Source organism: Cervus elaphus, chromosome 7, assembly GCF_910594005.1.
Source record: "Cervus elaphus chromosome 7, mCerEla1.1, whole genome shotgun sequence".
In the NCBI taxonomy this organism is placed as follows: domain Eukaryota; kingdom Metazoa; phylum Chordata; class Mammalia; order Artiodactyla; family Cervidae; genus Cervus; species Cervus elaphus.
This window is the reverse complement of record NC_057821.1, coordinates 11,421,107-11,440,167: the sequence shown is the minus strand read 5'-3', so window position 1 is coordinate 11,440,167 and position 19,061 is coordinate 11,421,107. Positions and strand designations below refer to the sequence as shown.

Below are 19,061 nucleotides of genomic sequence, written 5' to 3'. Positions count from 1 at the left end.
AGAGAAATGAAGACAATGGTGTTAAGGTGATGGAACAGTGAAAGGTTGGTTTCCTTTTTAAATCTCCTTTGGCATCATTTTAATAATTACATGGTTCTTACAATAAGAATAAAATGTCACTACCAGAAACACAAAGTACGTGCCAAATCCATTCCCAGTTATGCACTAGATGCTGTACAAGTTAATCCAGACATGAGCCCTGCCTTCTAGGCACTGACAGTCAGACAGCAATGAGATATGCAGGCATGCATTCATCAACACACATGAAAAAAGAAATGCATGCGAAGGGAAAATAAAGCAGTTGGGAATAGGAAAGAGAGGAAGAGAAGCCCTGAAGCCTGTATGTTAGACAGAGCTTCAAAGATAGGGCATCCAGAGCGCACACCCTCCATGGGAGGGCTGGACACAGCTGTGCTCAGAGAACAGCTGCCCTGCAGCCGCCCCACCTGAGCACCACCTAGTCCTCTCCTGTGGCTCTGCCCTGCCCTTCATTCCCTCAGTCCAAGGAGATAACATCCAAGTATTTACTGTTTGGGCCTGCTGGAATAGACTCTCTCATGGGGAGAGGGGTGGAAGTACTGGATCACATGAAATTACAGGGTTATGTGTGAAATTCAGTAACATGGAGCAGACTGGAAATATCTGTCAGAAATACAAATGCATACTCCTTCAATACAGAAAGAGTGTATGTGCAGAAATACTCCCCAGGGATACAAAATGAGCTTTGTACCTGGTTGCTCACTCCAACACTGACTATGACAACAAATGAAAACAATCTAAATGTCCATCTGCAGAGGGCCAGCTGAGTACACGATAGCACTCCTATGTAGTGGGGCATTAGGCAGCCAATAAAAAGCACAGAAGAATCTCGAAGATATATTATTAACCAAAAAAAGGCATGGTTTAGAGGAATGTGCATGTTAGGCTTCCCTGCTCACTCTTTTGAATATATGCACAAGTTTTTGGCTGTGTATGTATGGATTACATCTGGAAAGACACAAAAGAAACCACTGAACACTGGCTCGTTCTGACTTTTTTCACCAAAGCATGTGTCACTTATTCAAAATAAGATGAATTATTTCAGAGGAAGGGGACATCTCCCTGCCCTGTGTCCAGTCTGGAGGACTCCAGGGTTTGGCTGTGGTTCTTCGGAAGGCCTGGTTCCCCCAGGTGCACCTGTACAGCACTCCTTACCTGAGCTGTTGTAGTCAGAGTCTCCGTTCACACCTTCCAGGAAAGGGACTCGAGACAGGGCTGGCTTCCCCCGGCTGCGTTTGGGAGGCGTCAGACCACTGCATGTAGGGAGGGAGGGGAGTGAAATGAGCAGTTTAAACGACTAACACACCCACTTCTGCTCTCCACCTCTGCCGGGGGCAGAGTCGCAACAGCTCTTCAAGGAGAACGGTTTCTCACCTTCCCCTAAACATTCACACAAACCCATGACATACTTCTGACCAAAATGTTCCCACGAAGCTTAAGGAAACATGTCACCCATGTGGAAGGACTGAACTTGGAAAGTGAAGCCTGCTCCCCTGCCCAGGGACACTGGATTTCACCCAGAGGGTAGGTCACCCCAGGCACTTGTCAATCCTTCCAGAGTCTAAGCAGTCTGGCCACGAGGAGGGCCTGTTCTCACGTCTGCCCAGAATCCTTTACTCTGTGGTTCACATAGCTTGTCTAGAAACCAATTCCTTTTTGAGGCACAAAAATCTGCCTCATTCCCAAATTTTCTATAATGGACATGCCTTACTTCCTTAATTAGGAAAGACATTTTTAAATTGGAAAAACAATCCACTTCTCACTTCTACTTTATGTGTGTGAAGTTTTTCTTAGACAGAGATGGATTTTTTTTAACTAGCAAGCAGACGGGGGTTTTTTTTTAATGCGGTTATTGCAAGGAGAAAAAAAATCATATATTAGATAAAGACTACATAGTAATAGGCAAAAATGAGACTAGTAATACAAGAATAATGATATAACTGGAACCCACATAGGCACTAGTATTTTTAAATTGCTTCCAATGCAATTTCTAATGTACCACCATAGTTAGAAGCCTTTGGGCAAGAATGATGCGGCTAAGGTTTTTTTTTTCCAATCAAACTTTAAAAGGCAAGCCAACAACCTGTAGCAGAGCAGAAATGCTTAAGAAACCTCTAGTGGGAAAAAATAAGAAACCTCTAGTGGGATAAGAAGAGGTTGAAGTTAAGACTGGTTGGAGAGTAGAGTGCTCCTGTTTTACTGAATCATAACTGACTTTATCACGGTCTTACACAGAAAACCCAGCACAACCAGAACCCAATCAATCATAATCCTTCACTAACTAGCAGGTTGGGAGCTTTCCTCCTGGTGGTCAGGACCTGTTGGGGAAAAAAACAAAAGAACACCCAGTTCATATTCAGGATTCAGTTCCCACGCACCCTACAAAAATCTGCCACTGGGCTTAGAGAATCTGAGTCCCTGTAAAAATGTAAGAAACGGCAGTTCTATTAGGGAAATCTCTCCAAGTTTACATCATGGATCCAGGGAGACACCTCCAAATACAACAGAGGAGGTCGCAACCAAGTGGCTATGAGAGAAACTCTGGAGCCAAACTACCTGGGTTCAGAATCTGACTCTTTTACTCATTCATTCTGTTACCCTGAGCAAGGTACTTAACCTCTCTGAGGCTTGTGTTCTCCATGTGATACTATGAGGATTTAATGGGTTAATACACAGGAAGCACTCAGTACAGCACACACTAAGTACTCAATAAACAGCAGGTGTATAGTAAACATTGTTGTATGTGCAGGCTCAGTCGCTAAGTTGTATCCAACTCTTTGTGACTCCATGAACCAGGCTCCATAGGATTCTCCAGGAAAGAATGCTGGAGTGGGTTGCCATTTCCTCCCCCAGAGGATCTTCTCTACCCACCGATGGAGCTGAGGTTTCCTGCATCTCCTGCATCGGCAGGCCGATTCTTTGCTACTGAGCCATCTGGGGAGCCCAAATATTATTATAAAAAAGGCACTAAATTTTAACGTCTCACTTTAATATTATAAATTACGGAGGATGAGCTCCGAGAAGGATGAGCTCAGTGGGGTAGGATACAACACCAAAACTAGATCCCTGTTTTCTTGTTTTACAGAAAAAAGCACAAGTAACTCAATCACGGCTGGCATTTCCACCCTCTCTCCAAGTTACCCAGGCCTAAGCAGACCACCCAATCTATAAATATTTTGTTTACTGGTTTAACATTTATCTCTCCTTTCTAGAAGATAAACTCCATGAGAACAGACATCTTATCAGGGCTTAGAACAGTGCCTGGCTCAATTAATAATTGAGTAAATGACCCATAGAAGAGAGGGCAGCTCCAACCTGCTCAGAAAATCATTAGAAAAGATAAAGCCAAAGACAGGAGGGGAAGGGGATGGGATTAGTAACCAGAAATTCTTTCAAGGTTCTTTATCCTGCAATCATATGATTCCAGTCTAATTAATAAGGAAAATCTTCCTTTATGTACTTACCACCACAGTGTTAAGGAGGGAGGGAGAGAGAGAGAAAGAAAGACAGAAAAAATTCTGTGGTTTAAGTTCTAAATCTCCTGTTTCAAACCCTGAAATTCTACTGAGAACCACTGAGTTAAAGAGGAAATGCCTTCCAAGGGCATTGTTTCCACAGTGAGCAGGAACTCAGAGATACTGGTGGCTTTGGCATGCTCTGCAGAAAGGCAAGCAGTGTGAACAGGCAGGCTAGCCAGAGCCTGGCCTGGCTTGCTCCTGTGGCTCACAGCTGGGAAGAGTGCCCTTTGTGGAGGGAGGAGCCCAACACACCTTCTACTTTTAGTCATGGGCTAAGCGGGGACAGTGTGATAACCCCACTCCTACCCTACCCCAATGAACTGAGTTTCCAGGCACCCTATCTTTGAAAGGAGTCAGGAATTTCAACCCAGGACCAGGCTAGCAGCATCTGTATGATTCTGAAACCTCTGCCTCTTCTCTATGCCTAGTAACTGTGTACCCATCCACTCCCCTTTATGCTCCAGGGCTGCAACAAGGAGGGAGAAAGCCAGGACTTATCTGAGGCTTTGTGGGGAAGAAATCTCAAAGCACCCACTGAAATCTGGGCCCTGCTGTGGTGGGAGAGCAGCCCAGGCCCAACGGGCAGCACCAGGGTAAAGCAAGAACCCAATAGAACCTACACCCAGCCTGCCTTGGAGGCAGTTCAAACAAAGATGCAGAGTTTTCTGGTGCTGTCTGGGATCTCCTCCCCCGACTCTGAAACCAGGATCCATCCAGTCGCCATGTGGAGGGACCACGAGGTCAGCCTTCTGGATAAATCATTTTCCCTTTGTGGCACCGAAAGTCTCCCATTTCCAAGAGTCCCACACTCCCTGGTATCTTGCAGAGGACACAACACAGCACAGTTTCAGTAAACTCTTAGACTTGGAAGATACTTGAAGGTTCTGCTCTCAGAAATCCTCCCTTTAGGTGAAAGAATGGGAAGAGAAACCCACCCCTTCCCAGATCAAGGATGGCAGAAGAGCTGGGGCCTCGGTCAGAATAAAGGCAACATCAACCTTCCTATCTGCTCATTTCTTACTCCCACACCACACTTCTAAAGGGGCCATTGCTATGATACCCCAAAAAGCAAAAGACAAAGCCATCTATAACTAGGTTATCTATGGGCTGGGGAGAGGGTGGGGACTGACTCGAACGTTAGCTTCCCTGAGCAGCACCGTCCCGGCTGTCCCCACCCCTGGAGCCCATTCAGCTCTGCAAACCCTGTGAAGCATGAGCGCCACCCCTCCCCTGCCGTCAGACCAGGCCTGACAGCCAAGGGTCATGGCGTTCCCTAGGAGCTACCAGAAGCATAGACAAGCAGCCTTGGGAGATAGCAGGGGTAGGGCAAGGAAAAACTGAGATCGGCGGGAGGAGGTTCAATCTGCAGCTGAAAGGAAATTAAACAGAGAGAGGTAGCACAGCTGCTGGCAAAGCTCTGGGACAAGGGTTCTTACCTGCAAGCTTCAAATGCCAGTCCACTGCTGAGACCCAAACTACATTCTGAGTCAGATCCACTTTCGGTGTGTTTTCCAAAGCCGTTGGTCACGCCTGCCAAGGACACACAGAGTGAGCCTGAGTGCAGAAACCCCCAACCCCTGACACATGCCGCAGTGTGAGGCAGCTGCCTTGGGAGGGCTTGGGAGGAGGGGTGGAGGCCAGCAGGTCCCTTCCCTTGGGCAACGGGTCTTGGGTGGTGGAGAGAACCTGATAAAGTGGTGGTGGGGGGGTGGAGATGGTGGGTAGCGCAAGGAACAGACACTGCATTTTCCTTCCCATCCTTCTGGGTATTCTTGAAGGAAACAGCCCACAGCTCATTCTAGTTATTGTCACTTGACTACAGTGGGAAATACCAAGACTTCCTCACCCTGGCTGGCTCACGAGACCCTGAATCTGCTTCTAATTTCAAGCCTCAATTATCGGGGAGTCTCCTCTGCCTCTTGGGGAGCCCACCCACCTTGCCTCTTCAGATAAATAGTCACACACCCTATCCATCACATGGCTGGCAACAACTAACTTCATTCTTTTGGGATGGTGTCAGGCTGGGACCGGATAAGGGCTGTGTCAGCCACACCCTGAGATATCTAGCAGAACTAGTCAAAGTTGAGGATAGGGGAAACTTTTCAGCAGATCCAGAGAGATGAGACCTTCTCAGGATGGGGAGTCAGATTCCCTGGGTTCTACACTGGGCTCTGAAATATGGGTCCCTTTTCCTATTTAAGCCTTGACTTCTCCTTTCCTAAAGTGAAGGTAATACTTTTTTACTTATAGAGGATACTATTAGGTATGAATAAGGGAAGGTCTATTTACAGCAGGAAGCCCTTCAGAGGCAAATGAAGACTGATCATCCCAGGGACATAACTTTCATCTGCTCTGAAATCTTCAACTCTCTATCTATCTATCCAATTCTCAACCACAATCCAGAATCCTACAAGTCTGATAGCTGAGCCAAGTGCTCAAGAGCTCGGAGTCACACATACCTCAGCCAGAAAAACTGAAGCAAGTTACACCTGTGAGAGCAGGTGTCTGAGCCAACACATCCGTGCCCTAACCTGGCTCTGCCTCGAACATTACCACCTCAATTTAAATCACGAAAGCCAGCTGTGCCTCATTTGTAAAGGATCAACACCTGCTTTTGTGAGACTCCACTAAGGCTGTGCAAAAACATTCCTAGGCACCAAGTAGCTGAGATAGTGGAGGAGAAGCAGCCCACTATCTTCAGCCCCAAGCAGTGGGCCCTCTCAGGCTGCATGAGCCTGACATCCAGATCTACTTCCCTACGGCAGGATCTTTCATTTTTAGTGCACCGTGCCGTTTGGCTGTGCCTGATATAGCTCAACAGATGACAACAATAACAGCTACCATCTACCGCTATGTACCAAGTGCTTTATATAGGCTGCTTCCAATCCTTAAAGCCCTGCAAAGAAGTATCACTAGCCTCATGTCAGAAATAAGGAATAGAATCAGAGAGGTTAACTGATATGCCCCAGGATACGCGCTGGCAAGAAGATGGGATTTGAACTCAAGTCTGCCTAATTAACTTCGGGGCTTCCCAGGTGGCATAGTGGTAAAGAAACTGCCTGCCAATGCAGGAGACATAAAAGACGCCAGTTCGATCCCTGGGTTGGAAGATCTCCTGGAGGAGGGCAAAGCAACCCACTCCAGTATTCTTGCCTGGAAAATCACATGGAGAGAGGAGCCTGGTGGGACACGACGACTGAAGCGACTTACTGCACACACACAGCCTACTTCAGGCTCAAGTTCTACACACACATACCACACACACACAGCCTACTTCAGGCTCAAGTTACACACACATACCACACACACACAGCCTACTTCAGGCTCAAGTTCTACACACACACACCACACACACACAGCCTACTTCAGGCTCAAGTTACACACACATACCACACACACACAGCCTACTTCAGGCTCAAGTTCTACACACACATACCACACACACACAGCCTACTTCAGGCTCAAGTTACACACACATACCACACACACACAGCCTACTTCAGGCTCAAGTTCTACACACACATACCACACACACACAGCCTACTTCAGGCTCAAGTTACACACACATACCACACACACACAGCCTACTTCAGGCTCAAGTTATACACACATACCACACACACACAGCCTACTTCAGGCTCAAGTTCCCAACACACACACACACACACAGCCTACTTCAGGCTCAAGTTACACACACATACCACACACACACAGCCTACTTCAGGCTCAAGTTCTACACACACACACCACACACACACAGCCTACTTCAGGCTCAAGTTCCCAACACACACACACACACACACACACACACACAGCCTACTTCAGGCTCAAGTTACACACATATACACAGCCTACTTCACACACACAGGCTACTTCAGCCTCAAGTTACACACACAGACACACACACCCTACTTCAGGCTCAAGTTCCTGACTCTACATACCATCCTACTGCCCTAATACAGGCAAGCTTGGGCCAGATGGGAAGGGAAGGTATTACTCAAAACAAAGTGTTAGGCAGGAAGCAAGCAAAACAGAGAAAAGCATGTGTTAACCACACAGTCCAAACCCACCCACATAACAGGACATGAGAAGCAAAACCCAGGGCAGGCCCCTTCCTGCCAAGTGAGCTGGGCTTCCATATCCCACCAGGACTAAACTACTGCTCTGTCTGGTAACGGAGATCCGGCACGTTCAGGCCCACCTCGCCCAGTGTGTTGGTTCCTGATGCTCCGGGAAGCCCCTCTCCAAACTGTTCCTCACAGGAACTCTGTCCTTGGTTCCACATACCACAGCCTGAGCTCTTTGCTGCTTTTTACTCTGTCCTCATCCTCAGGGCCAGCTCAGGCACTGTCCCCTCATGAAACCTTCCCAACCCTCTCAGCTCTCATTCTCTGAACACCTCTAGCAGTGCCGTCACCTGACACATAACCACACACTGTCCAGCACTGGGGCATCTCTGCACCTCAGGACACCATCCAGCCTCCCCACTGGGCCATGAACTCTTTCAGTGCTGCTCCTGAGTCTGACTTATTCCTGCCAGTGAGCAGCCTGTGCTGGACATGCAGTGAGGACTCCTTGGTGACAAGCCCTGAATACTATCTCCCATGATCCCTTGGCTCATTTTGCTGTGGCCACAGGTTCTTGTCTCTCACACATGCAAGCATGTTTCCACACACAGGGCCTGTGCACTTGCTAGTCTGTTTTTTTTGGAACATCCTTTTCCCAGATACCCAAAAAGCTCACACCTCTGGCTCCTTATTACTCAAATGTCACCTCCTCAGAAAGCCTTCCCTGGCCACCCTCTATAATACCACCTCAGCACCCCCTATCCCCCTTCCCTGCTGGACTTTTCTCCACTGTTTTTAATATGAGATACAATTTACTTACTTGCTTTCAGTCTAACTCCTCTACAAGGGACCTATTTGTTTTACTTAATGACTCCCCCTCCACACACGGCAGTGCCTACAATAATGCCTGATATAAATATCTGATAAATGAATGAACTAAAATGAAGGTAGGAACCATTTTATCACATACAGCTTTGTATTCCCCTAAGGGCCAAAGAGAGCCCCAGACACAATCTGGCCCTCTCAAAACACTTCTCAAAGCCCGGTTCCCCAGGCCACTGCTCATGTGCCAGGCCCAACTGTGAGCTGTGGAGCCAGCCTCAATGCTACTACTGGCATCCACAGGGGCGACTACAGATATAGCTGACTGGGGGAGGTGCTGGTTGCCAAGCAAAGCAGGAAAGCATATGAGGAGTGAGAGAAGTCTCAGGTGAGGTCACCTGTCTCTTCCTCCTGCTGGGGGGACCTCTCCCCTTCGCTTTGACTACAGCTCCTGCTCCTCGGCCGCTTCCGGGAGTGTCGTTCGTCCTCAATGCTGGCGGGAGACACGGGAGAGTCCACTGTGCCGTTGTCCTCACCATTCTCCAGGGCCGTGTCTGGGCTCCTCTGGAGCTTAACCCCGTTCCTGGCCTTCTTGAAAAGGACTGATGTGCGGCGGCCCACGCCACTGAGTGGGGTGCCAGTGGGGGATGTGTCGGGGGCCATAAGGGACACTCTGTTGATGCCATTGTCACTGAGCAAGCGTTGCAAGGGCTCACTCCCTAGCTGCAGAGGTGATTTTTCCAAAAGCTCATCTTCTTCCACTTTTCTGGGCTTGAGGAATCGGCTTGGAGGTTTGCTATCATTGATGGGTTTCAGAGTGGGGGGATCTGGAGGGGATTCTTGCTCAGACAAGGAAGGTGCAGGTCCAGTGGGTTCCAGGGTTGGTGGGGGAGGCATTCTGGAGTCATCTGTTAGAGAAAAAGAGAACCTGCTTGAACATTTTAGAAAAAGTCTGCCCCTACAAGTCGGATAATGACACTGACAACTAACAACCAAAAGCATAGGCTGTTAGAACACTTGAGATGCATCCCAGGTCTCAGATTTGAGGTGAAGAAAAGGTAGGACTAAATTGTGTCTATGAGCTTCCCAGGTGGCTCAGTGGTAAAGAATTTGTCTGCCAAGTAGAAGACATGGGTCCAATCCCTGGGTTGGGAAGATCCCTCAGAGAAGGAAATGGATGAAGTGATCGATAATAAATAAAATGCATATTGTCTTAAAAAAAAAAAAAGAGAAGGAAATGGCAACCCACTCCAGTATTCTTGCCTGGAAAATTTCATGAACAGAGGAGCCTAGTGGGTTACAGTCCATGGAGTCGCAAGAGATGGACATGACTTATCAACTAAACAGAAGCAGCAGTAAATTTTGTCTACACTAGTAGCTCTCAACCCTGGCTATGTATTAAGAGTCACTTAGAAAGTTTCTTAAAAATTCCAATGGTGAGGTCCCACCTCAGACAAACTGAAACCAAATCGCTAAAGATGGAATTCTTTTTTTTAAAAAAAAAAAAAAAAGCATTTACCAGGTGAGTCTGATGAAGATAGGGTTACAAACCCCTACACCCAAGAAAGCCCAAAGCCCTCTGATTAATCAATAATTAGATAAGTCTCAACCTCACAAATTAAGGGTCTACAACGGTCTAGACCCAGGTATTTTCCCATCTGTCAATGTATTTTGTTTCATATCATGCAAGTGAAGCAAGCAGGACAAGCAGATAGAATAAGCTTACAGATAGGAAAAATAAGAGCAAAGAATTTAAATCAGTGGCTCCCAAACATGTCTGTTCAACCTCCACCTTGAAACTTTTAAAAATTGAGACTTTTAAGACAGAGCTCAAATTTCCCTAATCTGAGTTTCTGGAACATGAAGACTAGAAATTTTTGAAATCTCTAGAAGCTGTTGCAACTGGTCCACTGGGTGTGACTCTGCACTGCCTCAGCCCCGAAGTGGGGATGGATACAAACGGGATGCTGACTGCCACACAGGGAGCTGGGAAAAGTCACAAGGGACATGAAGCCCTCTAAGGGCTGAATCTGACCTCAGCCACATCCCCACTCTCCGGCAACCTAACACAGAATGGGCCATTCCCTGCAATTTGGCCCCTTTGCCTCTGAAGATAACTTCCAACTTTCTGGACTGTATGGATGACAGGCCCTCCTGAGTTGACAATTCTGCTCCCCAGTGAAGTGGAGAGGATGGACAGCAACTCGGGTAAGGCACCTGGGTCTCTGAGAATCACTTTCCCAACCGTCTTTTGTAATATGGGGCCTTCCTTCTTGGGACGGGCCTGTAGATTTGGCCAGCTGGAGTCAAAGCCATGAGCTCAGACCATCTTTAAGGTTCTTCTTTTCTATTCTCCTACTATACCATAACCTAACCTGCTCCAAGAGCCTCTCTACATGATGGGTAAGTTGGGCTAGTATTTAACTAGTATGTACAATACGGCCATACCAGGTGCAAAATACCAAAATACTTCTTACTGTTAGTAAACAGCCGCTGGACCTCAGTATCTCAAACTCCCTGAATCTGCTCACAATCCAGCAGTTGAAAATCCAAATCAGTGGCCCTCAGGAGCCCCCTCCAGGACAACAGCTAACATCTACTGTGACTGATGGATTTTGGTCTCAATGGATTATTAAGTATTTGAACACCACCTCTGGGTGTGCAGGAAAGTGTGACCCTTCCCAGGGCTTTTGCTTGCCCACTAGGGTCAGAATTAAGGAAGGATGCTCCCACTGTGGGATTTCAGCTTAACCCTCCCTTTCCCGGGCCGCAGCCCCTTGCCTGCCTATGACTGTCTCTCACCTCTGTCCCCATTGTCTTCTGGCTCCTCCTGCGGGGCCTGCTCCAGCACAGCCACATCCCCCCGGGGCCCTGCTGGCAGCTCCCCACTGGACACAGTCTTGTTCAGTGACGGTGGTTGTGGTGGTGGCGGCTGCGCCAGCTTCTGCCGAAGAGCATTGATCTCCCGGCGCAGCAGGCGGACTCGGCGGGTCCGGGCCCCACTGGACCGCATAGCGCTCACCAGGTCCAATTTCTCCAGCAGTTCCTTCAGCTGCACTTCTGGAGACAAGTGGGCCCGGTTCTCTGGGATGAGGATGTTGTCCACTGCCAGGGAGAAAGGAGGACAGAAGGGGCTGAAGGACCTGCCCAGGCCAGGGCAAGGGGACGGGGATTCCTTCAGATGCAAAATATTCTCCTGGAATGCCTGGGTCAGTGGATTCCAGCAGCGTCACTGTGGGGCCTTGGCCCCGCCACACCGCTGCCAGGAAAGCGGCCACAGGTATGAGGTCAGAATCTGGGAAATGTGCAGGAAGCAGTTCAGTCACGGTTACAGGCTTGTGGAGCAGGAACAAGGCAACCTGGCCATCCCCTAACCCGAGTGACTGTTTGGCTGCTGCCATCAAGAAGCAGAGAGCAGGGGCAGGCAGACTGGGGATTCCAGAGGCAATTCCATTTTTCTGATCCTCCACCTGCACTCTTCTGAGAAAGCCAAACACCACACTGCACTCCCGCTGCCCAGGCTCCAGTGCCACACAGTGGGAGTCCAGGAGAGAAAGACCCCTTGTGAAACCTTAGTTTTTAAACAGATAGCTAGTACCTGATTCCCATCCTAGCATTCAAGAAGGGCTTGGTGAATAAAACTTTAACTCCTGGAACTATTCTAGCCACAAGCACATGGACCTCAGCCTGTGCCTACCTCCAGTTTTGCTCCTATAGTCTACCCGGTAGCCCCCAGGACCATCCTAATCCCCAGCTCTCCAAGATTTTATACCTGTACCTCTCCTGGCCCCTCTCCTCCCCATCCATCCCAGCCTCTCACCGTCTTCCCAGGAGAAGCGGTAAAAGTCCTCCGATTTGGGTGACTCGGGCAGGTGGGTGCCCGTCTCAGGGTCATAGCCGATGTTCTCTGCCTGCCGCCGGGCGTGCCGCAGGATGGCCCCTCCCAGGTCCCGCAGGCGGACAGCTGCTCGGTGGAAAATTGTGTCTTTAGCATTATACTTCATGCAGTTGGTAACTATAAGGTTAAAGTCCTCCTCAAACTCCTCCAAGGTGTGGTACAGGTGGGACTCCAGCTTCCGCCTCATAGTAGAAAAATCCATTGGCTTGGATATGAATTCCAGGTAATCTGGAACCTAAACATATAAAACCTGTACAATTACAACAACCATTTACTAGCCAAACAGGCGCACCCTTCACCGGCACTCTTGCCTCCCCGTTTTCTGGCTTGGCCATGCCAGACTCATTCACAGCTGACGGGCCCTGGACCACCCTGCCCTGATGAGCTATCACCATGAGCCAGTCTACTAGCCTTGCCAGACACCCCCAGGTTTTGTACACCCTGTGCCCCAACCCTTTCCTGGCCTACTCAGACCCTATTTCCATTTCAGGTGGGGCTCATTGCTCAGAAAGTAGTGGGGAACTTGCCTCACTCAGGTTGACGGGCTCGGCGAAGATGTGTGCGGGATCCTTCTCCTGCAGCAAGTCCAGTGTTGTCCTCAGCAGAACGTTGAATGGCATCAGCTCCAGCTCCATGGCAGCTTGCTGAATCTTGATCTGTGGGAAAGGTGGGGAGAAATCAGGACATCCCCCCCCAAAGAGGCACAGAACTTTTTCTTGATAACTTGATTTTCATCAGTCATGATGAAAATTTTCACAAGACAGTAAGCTAATCAGGACTTGAGTTATCACTGTACGTAGCTTAGAAACAATGATACCAACAGCTACCATTTTGTGAACCTTTCTTATGTATTCAGCGCCGTACCAAAACTTACTTACCAAAAGTTAATACTTTTATAGTCCAAACAACATTCAATATAGGTACAAATGAGGTATTTTACAAAGAGGAAACTGCGGCCCGGGAAACTGAGACTGACTGGCCTGAGCTCACACAGCTAATAAGGGACAGAGCTGGGATTCACAGTGTGTGCTTTTGACTACTATGCACACTGCCTTTCTACTTCTATTACTTCAGTTAATCATTACAACAACCTTGAAGGAGAAACTGTTACTATCTACGTTTTACAAATATGGAATCTAAGGTTTGAAAGGAATACAACACGGAGTTACTAACCCAAGGTCACCTGGCTAGAAAAGAACAGGGATGGGATTTAAACCGAAGTCTGACTTAGCCCAAGGGGCACATTGATGATATAAAATGTGCCTTGGGCCACAATTCCCACCAAATTGGCCCTTGGGACATTTAGGTTGGCCTAGCAAAGATCACCCCCTCAGGCAGCAAGCAGCCAGACAATTTGCACCAGTGTGCTATACAAACGTTATTTTCCACGTGTGCCCTGATGTGAAAAGGTTGGGAAGCCACACACTAGACTATGAGATGTTCTTGCCTCTTGACTACATTCAAACAGGCCTGCCTGCATCCCCTGTCTACTTCCTTTCCCCTTACATTTCTCTGGACCAGAAATGGGAAGAGACGTTCAACTGGAGGACTAGGCCTGGGATGGCAGAGACAGTGTGACTATAAGGACAAGGTCCTGAGATATCCTCCATGCCCACCCATGCTTACATATAGCAAAAGCTGCCCAGTCTCAGAGGTGGAAATTCAAGCTATTCAGCCCACAAGAGAAGGGTTTGTGCTGGGGCTGAACAGTGAAGCAGAGTTTGGAGAAAGAGAGAAAAAACATCTTTAACTTGGGCCTCCGGAGCATGGAAGTAACAGCTGCTATTCCTGGACCAGAAAGAACACTTTTGGCTCGTCATCCATTCAATTAATGGTTTTTGCTCACTGTCATATGCAGGGTGCTGCAACAGACACTCTAGGGAAGCGAAGAGTATCAATAATGATGCTAGCAGCTGATACTTCTATAGTCCTACTGTATGCCAGACACTGTTCTAAGCTCTGTATATACACTAAGTCATCTAATCTGCACAACCTTATGAGGTAGGTTCTATTAATACCCTCCTTTTATAGTCAAGGAAACTTGAGATATTAAAAGAAAAAAAAAAAAGACTGTAAGTGTTTAAGGGTCAAATGAGAACCCTCAGGCTCCCAGGTCAAAAGAGATAACCATTGGAATGGCCTGAGAAGCTCTCCAAAATATTCAAGGCCAGGCTCCTCCTGAGATTTCCTAAGTGAGAAACTCCAGGGGTGGGCTCAGACATATAATATTAAGCTTATGCTTGAGGCCACCAGAAGCTAAAAGCTCCCCAAGTTTGAAGGCATCAGCAGCACCACACCCAATGCCTAGTAGGCAGGGCTTGGAGCCCATAGTGCTGGGCAGGAAGGCGAGAAAGCTGACACTGATCGGGGGACAAAAAGATCTTGAACAAGAGCTCTGGGAGCTCCTCCTCACCTGCTCCCGCTTGAGCTTTTCTCTTTTCCGAATCAGTTCGATTAGCAGCCGTGCCCGCTCCAAATCGTGCCGGAGCTTCTGCCAATATTTCAGCTCTTCCTTTACAGCACTTGTCTTCTCGTCCTGCTCCCGCTGCAGGAGGGTAGGGAAAAGAATGAGGAGCTGTGGGCGTTCCTCCTGCTCAAAGTCCTCTCTGTAGCCAGCCTCACAGGCACTCTGCAGGTAAAAGCCCCATGCCCTTCCTGGACCCTCGGTTCTAGAAAGCCTTTTCACCCCCTTCCATCACATGCCTTCCTCCTGTGGTTCCCCAGTCCGATGACATTGTCTCTTCACTACAGCACAACCACCACTGCTGGGGAGAGATGGGACTACCCCTTCCTACCCCCAGGGACACCAGAGAGCAGCTGTGCATCCTCAGGACTGGAAAGAATTTCAGAAGCAAACTAATAGACACCTCAGGGTGGAAAGAATTTCACCCTAGAGCCTCAACTTGGCTAGAAAACAAAGCCAAGTTTTTACCATAAGCTTGTACTTACTGACTTCAACATACTTTAAAATACCAGCACTACCACCATCATCAAACATGTGATTCTTGCCTAGAAAAACTACAATGTAGGTGAGGCCCAGGGTTTGATACACAAGGGCACAGCAGCATAAAGCCAACAAAAACTGATCTGATAAACTGAATATAAAATGCTGAGAAGATATAAAATAGAGAAGATCTCAATGGGTGGGGCTCAGGTCAGGAATTCCTGGCATGAACAAGCTTACTAGGATTTCACATGCAGCGATGGACATGGATGAACAAAGCAGTAAGAAAGGCCTCTTTTGGAACTGAAGGGACCACAGTGCAAGTATGAAGGCACAATCAGTGATTCTTGGCTTGTAGAGGAAAATGGGTCAGCCAGAGCAGAGGAACTGGAGAACCACACAAGCCAAGGAAGACCCAGAATCCAACTGGCAAGAAGTTTCAAATGCCAGGCAAAAAACCTTAGCTGTAGCCTGCCTGAAGCAGGGCGGGGGTGGGGGGGTGGGGGGATATATTCTGGAAAAAAAGAAATGACAGGATGGAAAATAGTTAAGTGAATAAGGCAGTACCAGTGGTAGAGCAAAGAAAGAATTAGAGGCTAGAGACCACCTAGAAAGCTACTGTTGAAATTAAGGGGGCATGGGTGAGCAGAGTAGTTGCAGAACGGAGATAAAGGGCCATACACTGATTAACCCCCTGAAACAGACTGGGGGATGATTAACTGTAGCTCCTAATGGAGGGAAGAGCCAACACTAACTCCAAGGTGGACAATGTCTGAGGTCAGGAGGAAGAAGCTTCCATATCAACAACAGAAATACATTTATGGAGACGAAGGAAGATACTGAATCGTTTCCAATATCTGACATACAGGAAACAATATATGCATGAACATCTATACTTCCTCTGCCCCAGAGAGACTGAGGGCCAAAAAAAAGAGAGGGGACAAGAGAAGAAACCTGGAGCTACAGCCACAGTTATTAACAACTACAACAGTGGACAAGCTCTCCAAGCCAACGGGCAGACAGCAGGGCCCCTGGGAATATTACCACTAAGGAGTAAGAACTGGGATCAGCAGAGGGTGCATTCAGTGGGGTAGAGGAGGTGGGAAATGGTGTCACAAAGAAGCTTTAGGACAAAGTGACTGTGGTGTCAAATGTCGTCCAACAGTCTATAAGGTGAGAGAATATGAGGGAAGACTTGCTGGGCTGGAAGGGTGTCACTATTGTTCTCGAAGAAGCTACAGGGGAGCAAGCAGACCATTTCAAGGAGAGAGCAAATATACACTTCCCTTTCAGGACTTCAGTTACAAAAGGCAAAAGTGAAATCAGACAGAACAGAGGGCATCAGAGTCATGGGAAGGTTTGCTTTGTCTCTGGATAAAGGTGTAGGAATATTTTAAGGCAGAAGTAATGAAACAAGTGAAGAGAGAGAGAGAACCAAATATGCTTTTAAAAAATCTCTCAGGGTGCCTCCACCATGTTGGAAAACACTGAACATGCAGCGACTCCAGCTGCTAATGTCTACAAGGCCACCCAACTGGGCAGGCTGTGTGTTACAACTTAGATGGTTAATTTGTGTATTTCTTATGGAACATTTTTTTGGCAGATGGCAGTATAGTGTCTTAAGGAAAGTATGCCTTTTCCTAAGTCATATATCATGGTCACCTGACTCACACTCAGCCCACTTCTTCCTTTCTGCAGTATCTAAAGGGGTTTCCCCATGTACAGGGAAAGTTGGGCCTGCTCTCCACTCTCCCCTAGAATTTGCTCCAAGCCAAGCCTCTCATCTAGAAGGAGCGCTACAATGCTGGAGGTCACTCCTGGGGTGGACCACCTAGAGGGGTGAAGGCTACAGGCAAAGGCTCCACAGAGGGCTCAGGAAGCATTGCCCCACCATTTCTCCTTCATCACTCTCCACCTCCCTCCACTGCCCTCAAATCACCACTTCACCTACCTGCTCAGCATTCCTCTGAGACTGCAAGTGGGAGTGCAGGCGCCGGATGAGGGGGACACCATTCCGTGCCTGCCGCTTCAACAGCCAGTAGTTGTGAAGCCGCTGCATGAACTGGGTTTTCCTCTGAAAGGAGAGACCACTACAGATCTTGTTCAACCTTGGGTAGAGGCACAGGGAAGTGAAAGACAGGGTCAGTGGGCAGCCTGGATTACAGCCTCCTATCAAGGCCCAGTGGTTCATTTCAGAACTTGGTAGAGGAAGAGAATAAAGTGGCCAAATGCCTCACCTCAGAGAAAGGCTTGAAAAGGACGGCAAAGTTAAGCAGCTCAGATTCAGCATAAGATATTTCACTTGATTTTCCACCTCCTGCCTTGCAGGTTCCAAAAGAACCCTCCCCCAGGAACCCAGACCCTTTAGTCCTGGACTCCTAAGACATAGGTGTGTGTCCCAACACCCTCACTCTTTTCTTGATAAAGGCAGCAAAAGAGAACAGGAACTTGAGTAAGCTGTGGGCAATGTAGTCACTATTTCCTGCCCCTCTGTGGCTAAGGGTCCCATCAGACCAGGGAGTAGTCCATAGCCAAGCTGGAAGGAAAATTAGTAGGAATATAGCAGGCTACTGCCCTCGAACCCAAATGCAACCCTTTGGAGTTGTCTGACCTCTGGTTCTTCATTAAAACTTAGCAGCCTAAAAATGCCTAATTTTGAACTAAATTGGAAAAAAAAAAAAAAGAATCTAAAGACTTAAGAGAATGGAGAATCTGAAAATTTAGCTGGCTCCACAAAGAAAATTAAATAGTATACAATATCACTTATATGTGTAATCTAAAACCTATGAGAATATGAGAGAATTCCCTGGCGGTCCAGGGGTTAGGGCTCAGTGCTTTTACTGCAAGGGCCTAGGTTCAATCCCTGGTCAGGGAACTAAGATACTGCAAGCTGCTTGGCATGGCCAAAAAATATAAATAAAAATAAAAAATATAACAAACTAGTGAACATAAAAGCAGCAGACTCCAAGAGAACGAACTAGTGGTTCCCAGTGTGTGCATGGGGTGGGGGGGGGGGGCAATACAGGGACAGGGGAGTGGGAGGTACAAAATATCAGGTATAAGATAGGCTCAAGGATATATTGTACAACACAGGGAATATAGTCAATATTTTGTAATAATTGTAAGTAAAAAGTAATCTTTAAAAGTTGTATAAAAGTAAAATTTTAAAATTTAGCTGGCTCAACTACCCCCAAAGATAAGTCTGGAGGTCAGGATTTAAGCCAATAACACATGGCGGGGGTGGGGGGGTGGGGGGGGGTGGGCGCGGTGGGAATCAGTAAGAAAGGCATTAATTAAAGTTCATAATCTCTACAATAACGCTCAGACTGCAAGGTGGGTCACATTATTCCCCTGTTTCAAATGATGGAAATGTTCTCAAGAACAGAGGCTAAATATGTTGTTGAAGCCACTAACGCAGCTAATAAGATGATGAAGTTGGGCAGGATTTGAACCCATGATCTCTCTGCTATACCATATTGTGTTCCCAAACTGATTAAGCAAGGACTCAGTGCTCCTCTGGCTTTTCCTCTGCTTCTCTTCCTCTCACTTGCACACTTCCACTGAAAGGAAGATAACTATGGCTAAACAAGGTGGAACCTAAAAAGTATATTCATGTTGGGCTGGACATTGCTCACCTAGGCCTTGCGCCTTTCCATGGTCAGACATCCCTGCCCCAAAGCCAAGCTGACAAAATCAAGGCCTAGGTCTTTCCCCAAAGAACAGCTCCCCCACCAACACCCATGCCAAGCACACCTGCCCAGATGCAGGCAGCC

General features: G+C 47.7%; 1 protein-coding gene across 4 annotated transcripts in view; it reads right to left on the bottom strand.

The window, feature by feature from the left end:
• The window catches only part of BRPF3 (bromodomain and PHD finger containing 3), a 34,977-nt gene that overhangs the window by 9,233 nt on the left and 6,683 nt on the right, over positions 1–19,061 (bottom strand). For all 4 annotated transcript variants that reach the window (XM_043907298.1, XM_043907299.1, XM_043907297.1 and 1 more), the window contains exons 3-10: positions 17,240–17,396; positions 14,758–14,889; positions 12,872–13,000; positions 12,267–12,579; positions 11,249–11,551; positions 8,845–9,354; positions 4,994–5,087; positions 1,195–1,292 (exon numbers count right to left, since the gene is read on the bottom strand). In XM_043907298.1, coding sequence (XP_043763233.1) covers positions 1,195–1,292; positions 4,994–5,087; positions 8,845–9,354; positions 11,249–11,551; positions 12,267–12,579; positions 12,872–13,000; positions 14,758–14,889; positions 17,240–17,396 — 1,736 coding nt within the window. The remainder of the gene's footprint in view (positions 1–1,194; positions 1,293–4,993; positions 5,088–8,844; positions 9,355–11,248; positions 11,552–12,266; positions 12,580–12,871; positions 13,001–14,757; positions 14,890–17,239; positions 17,397–19,061) is intronic.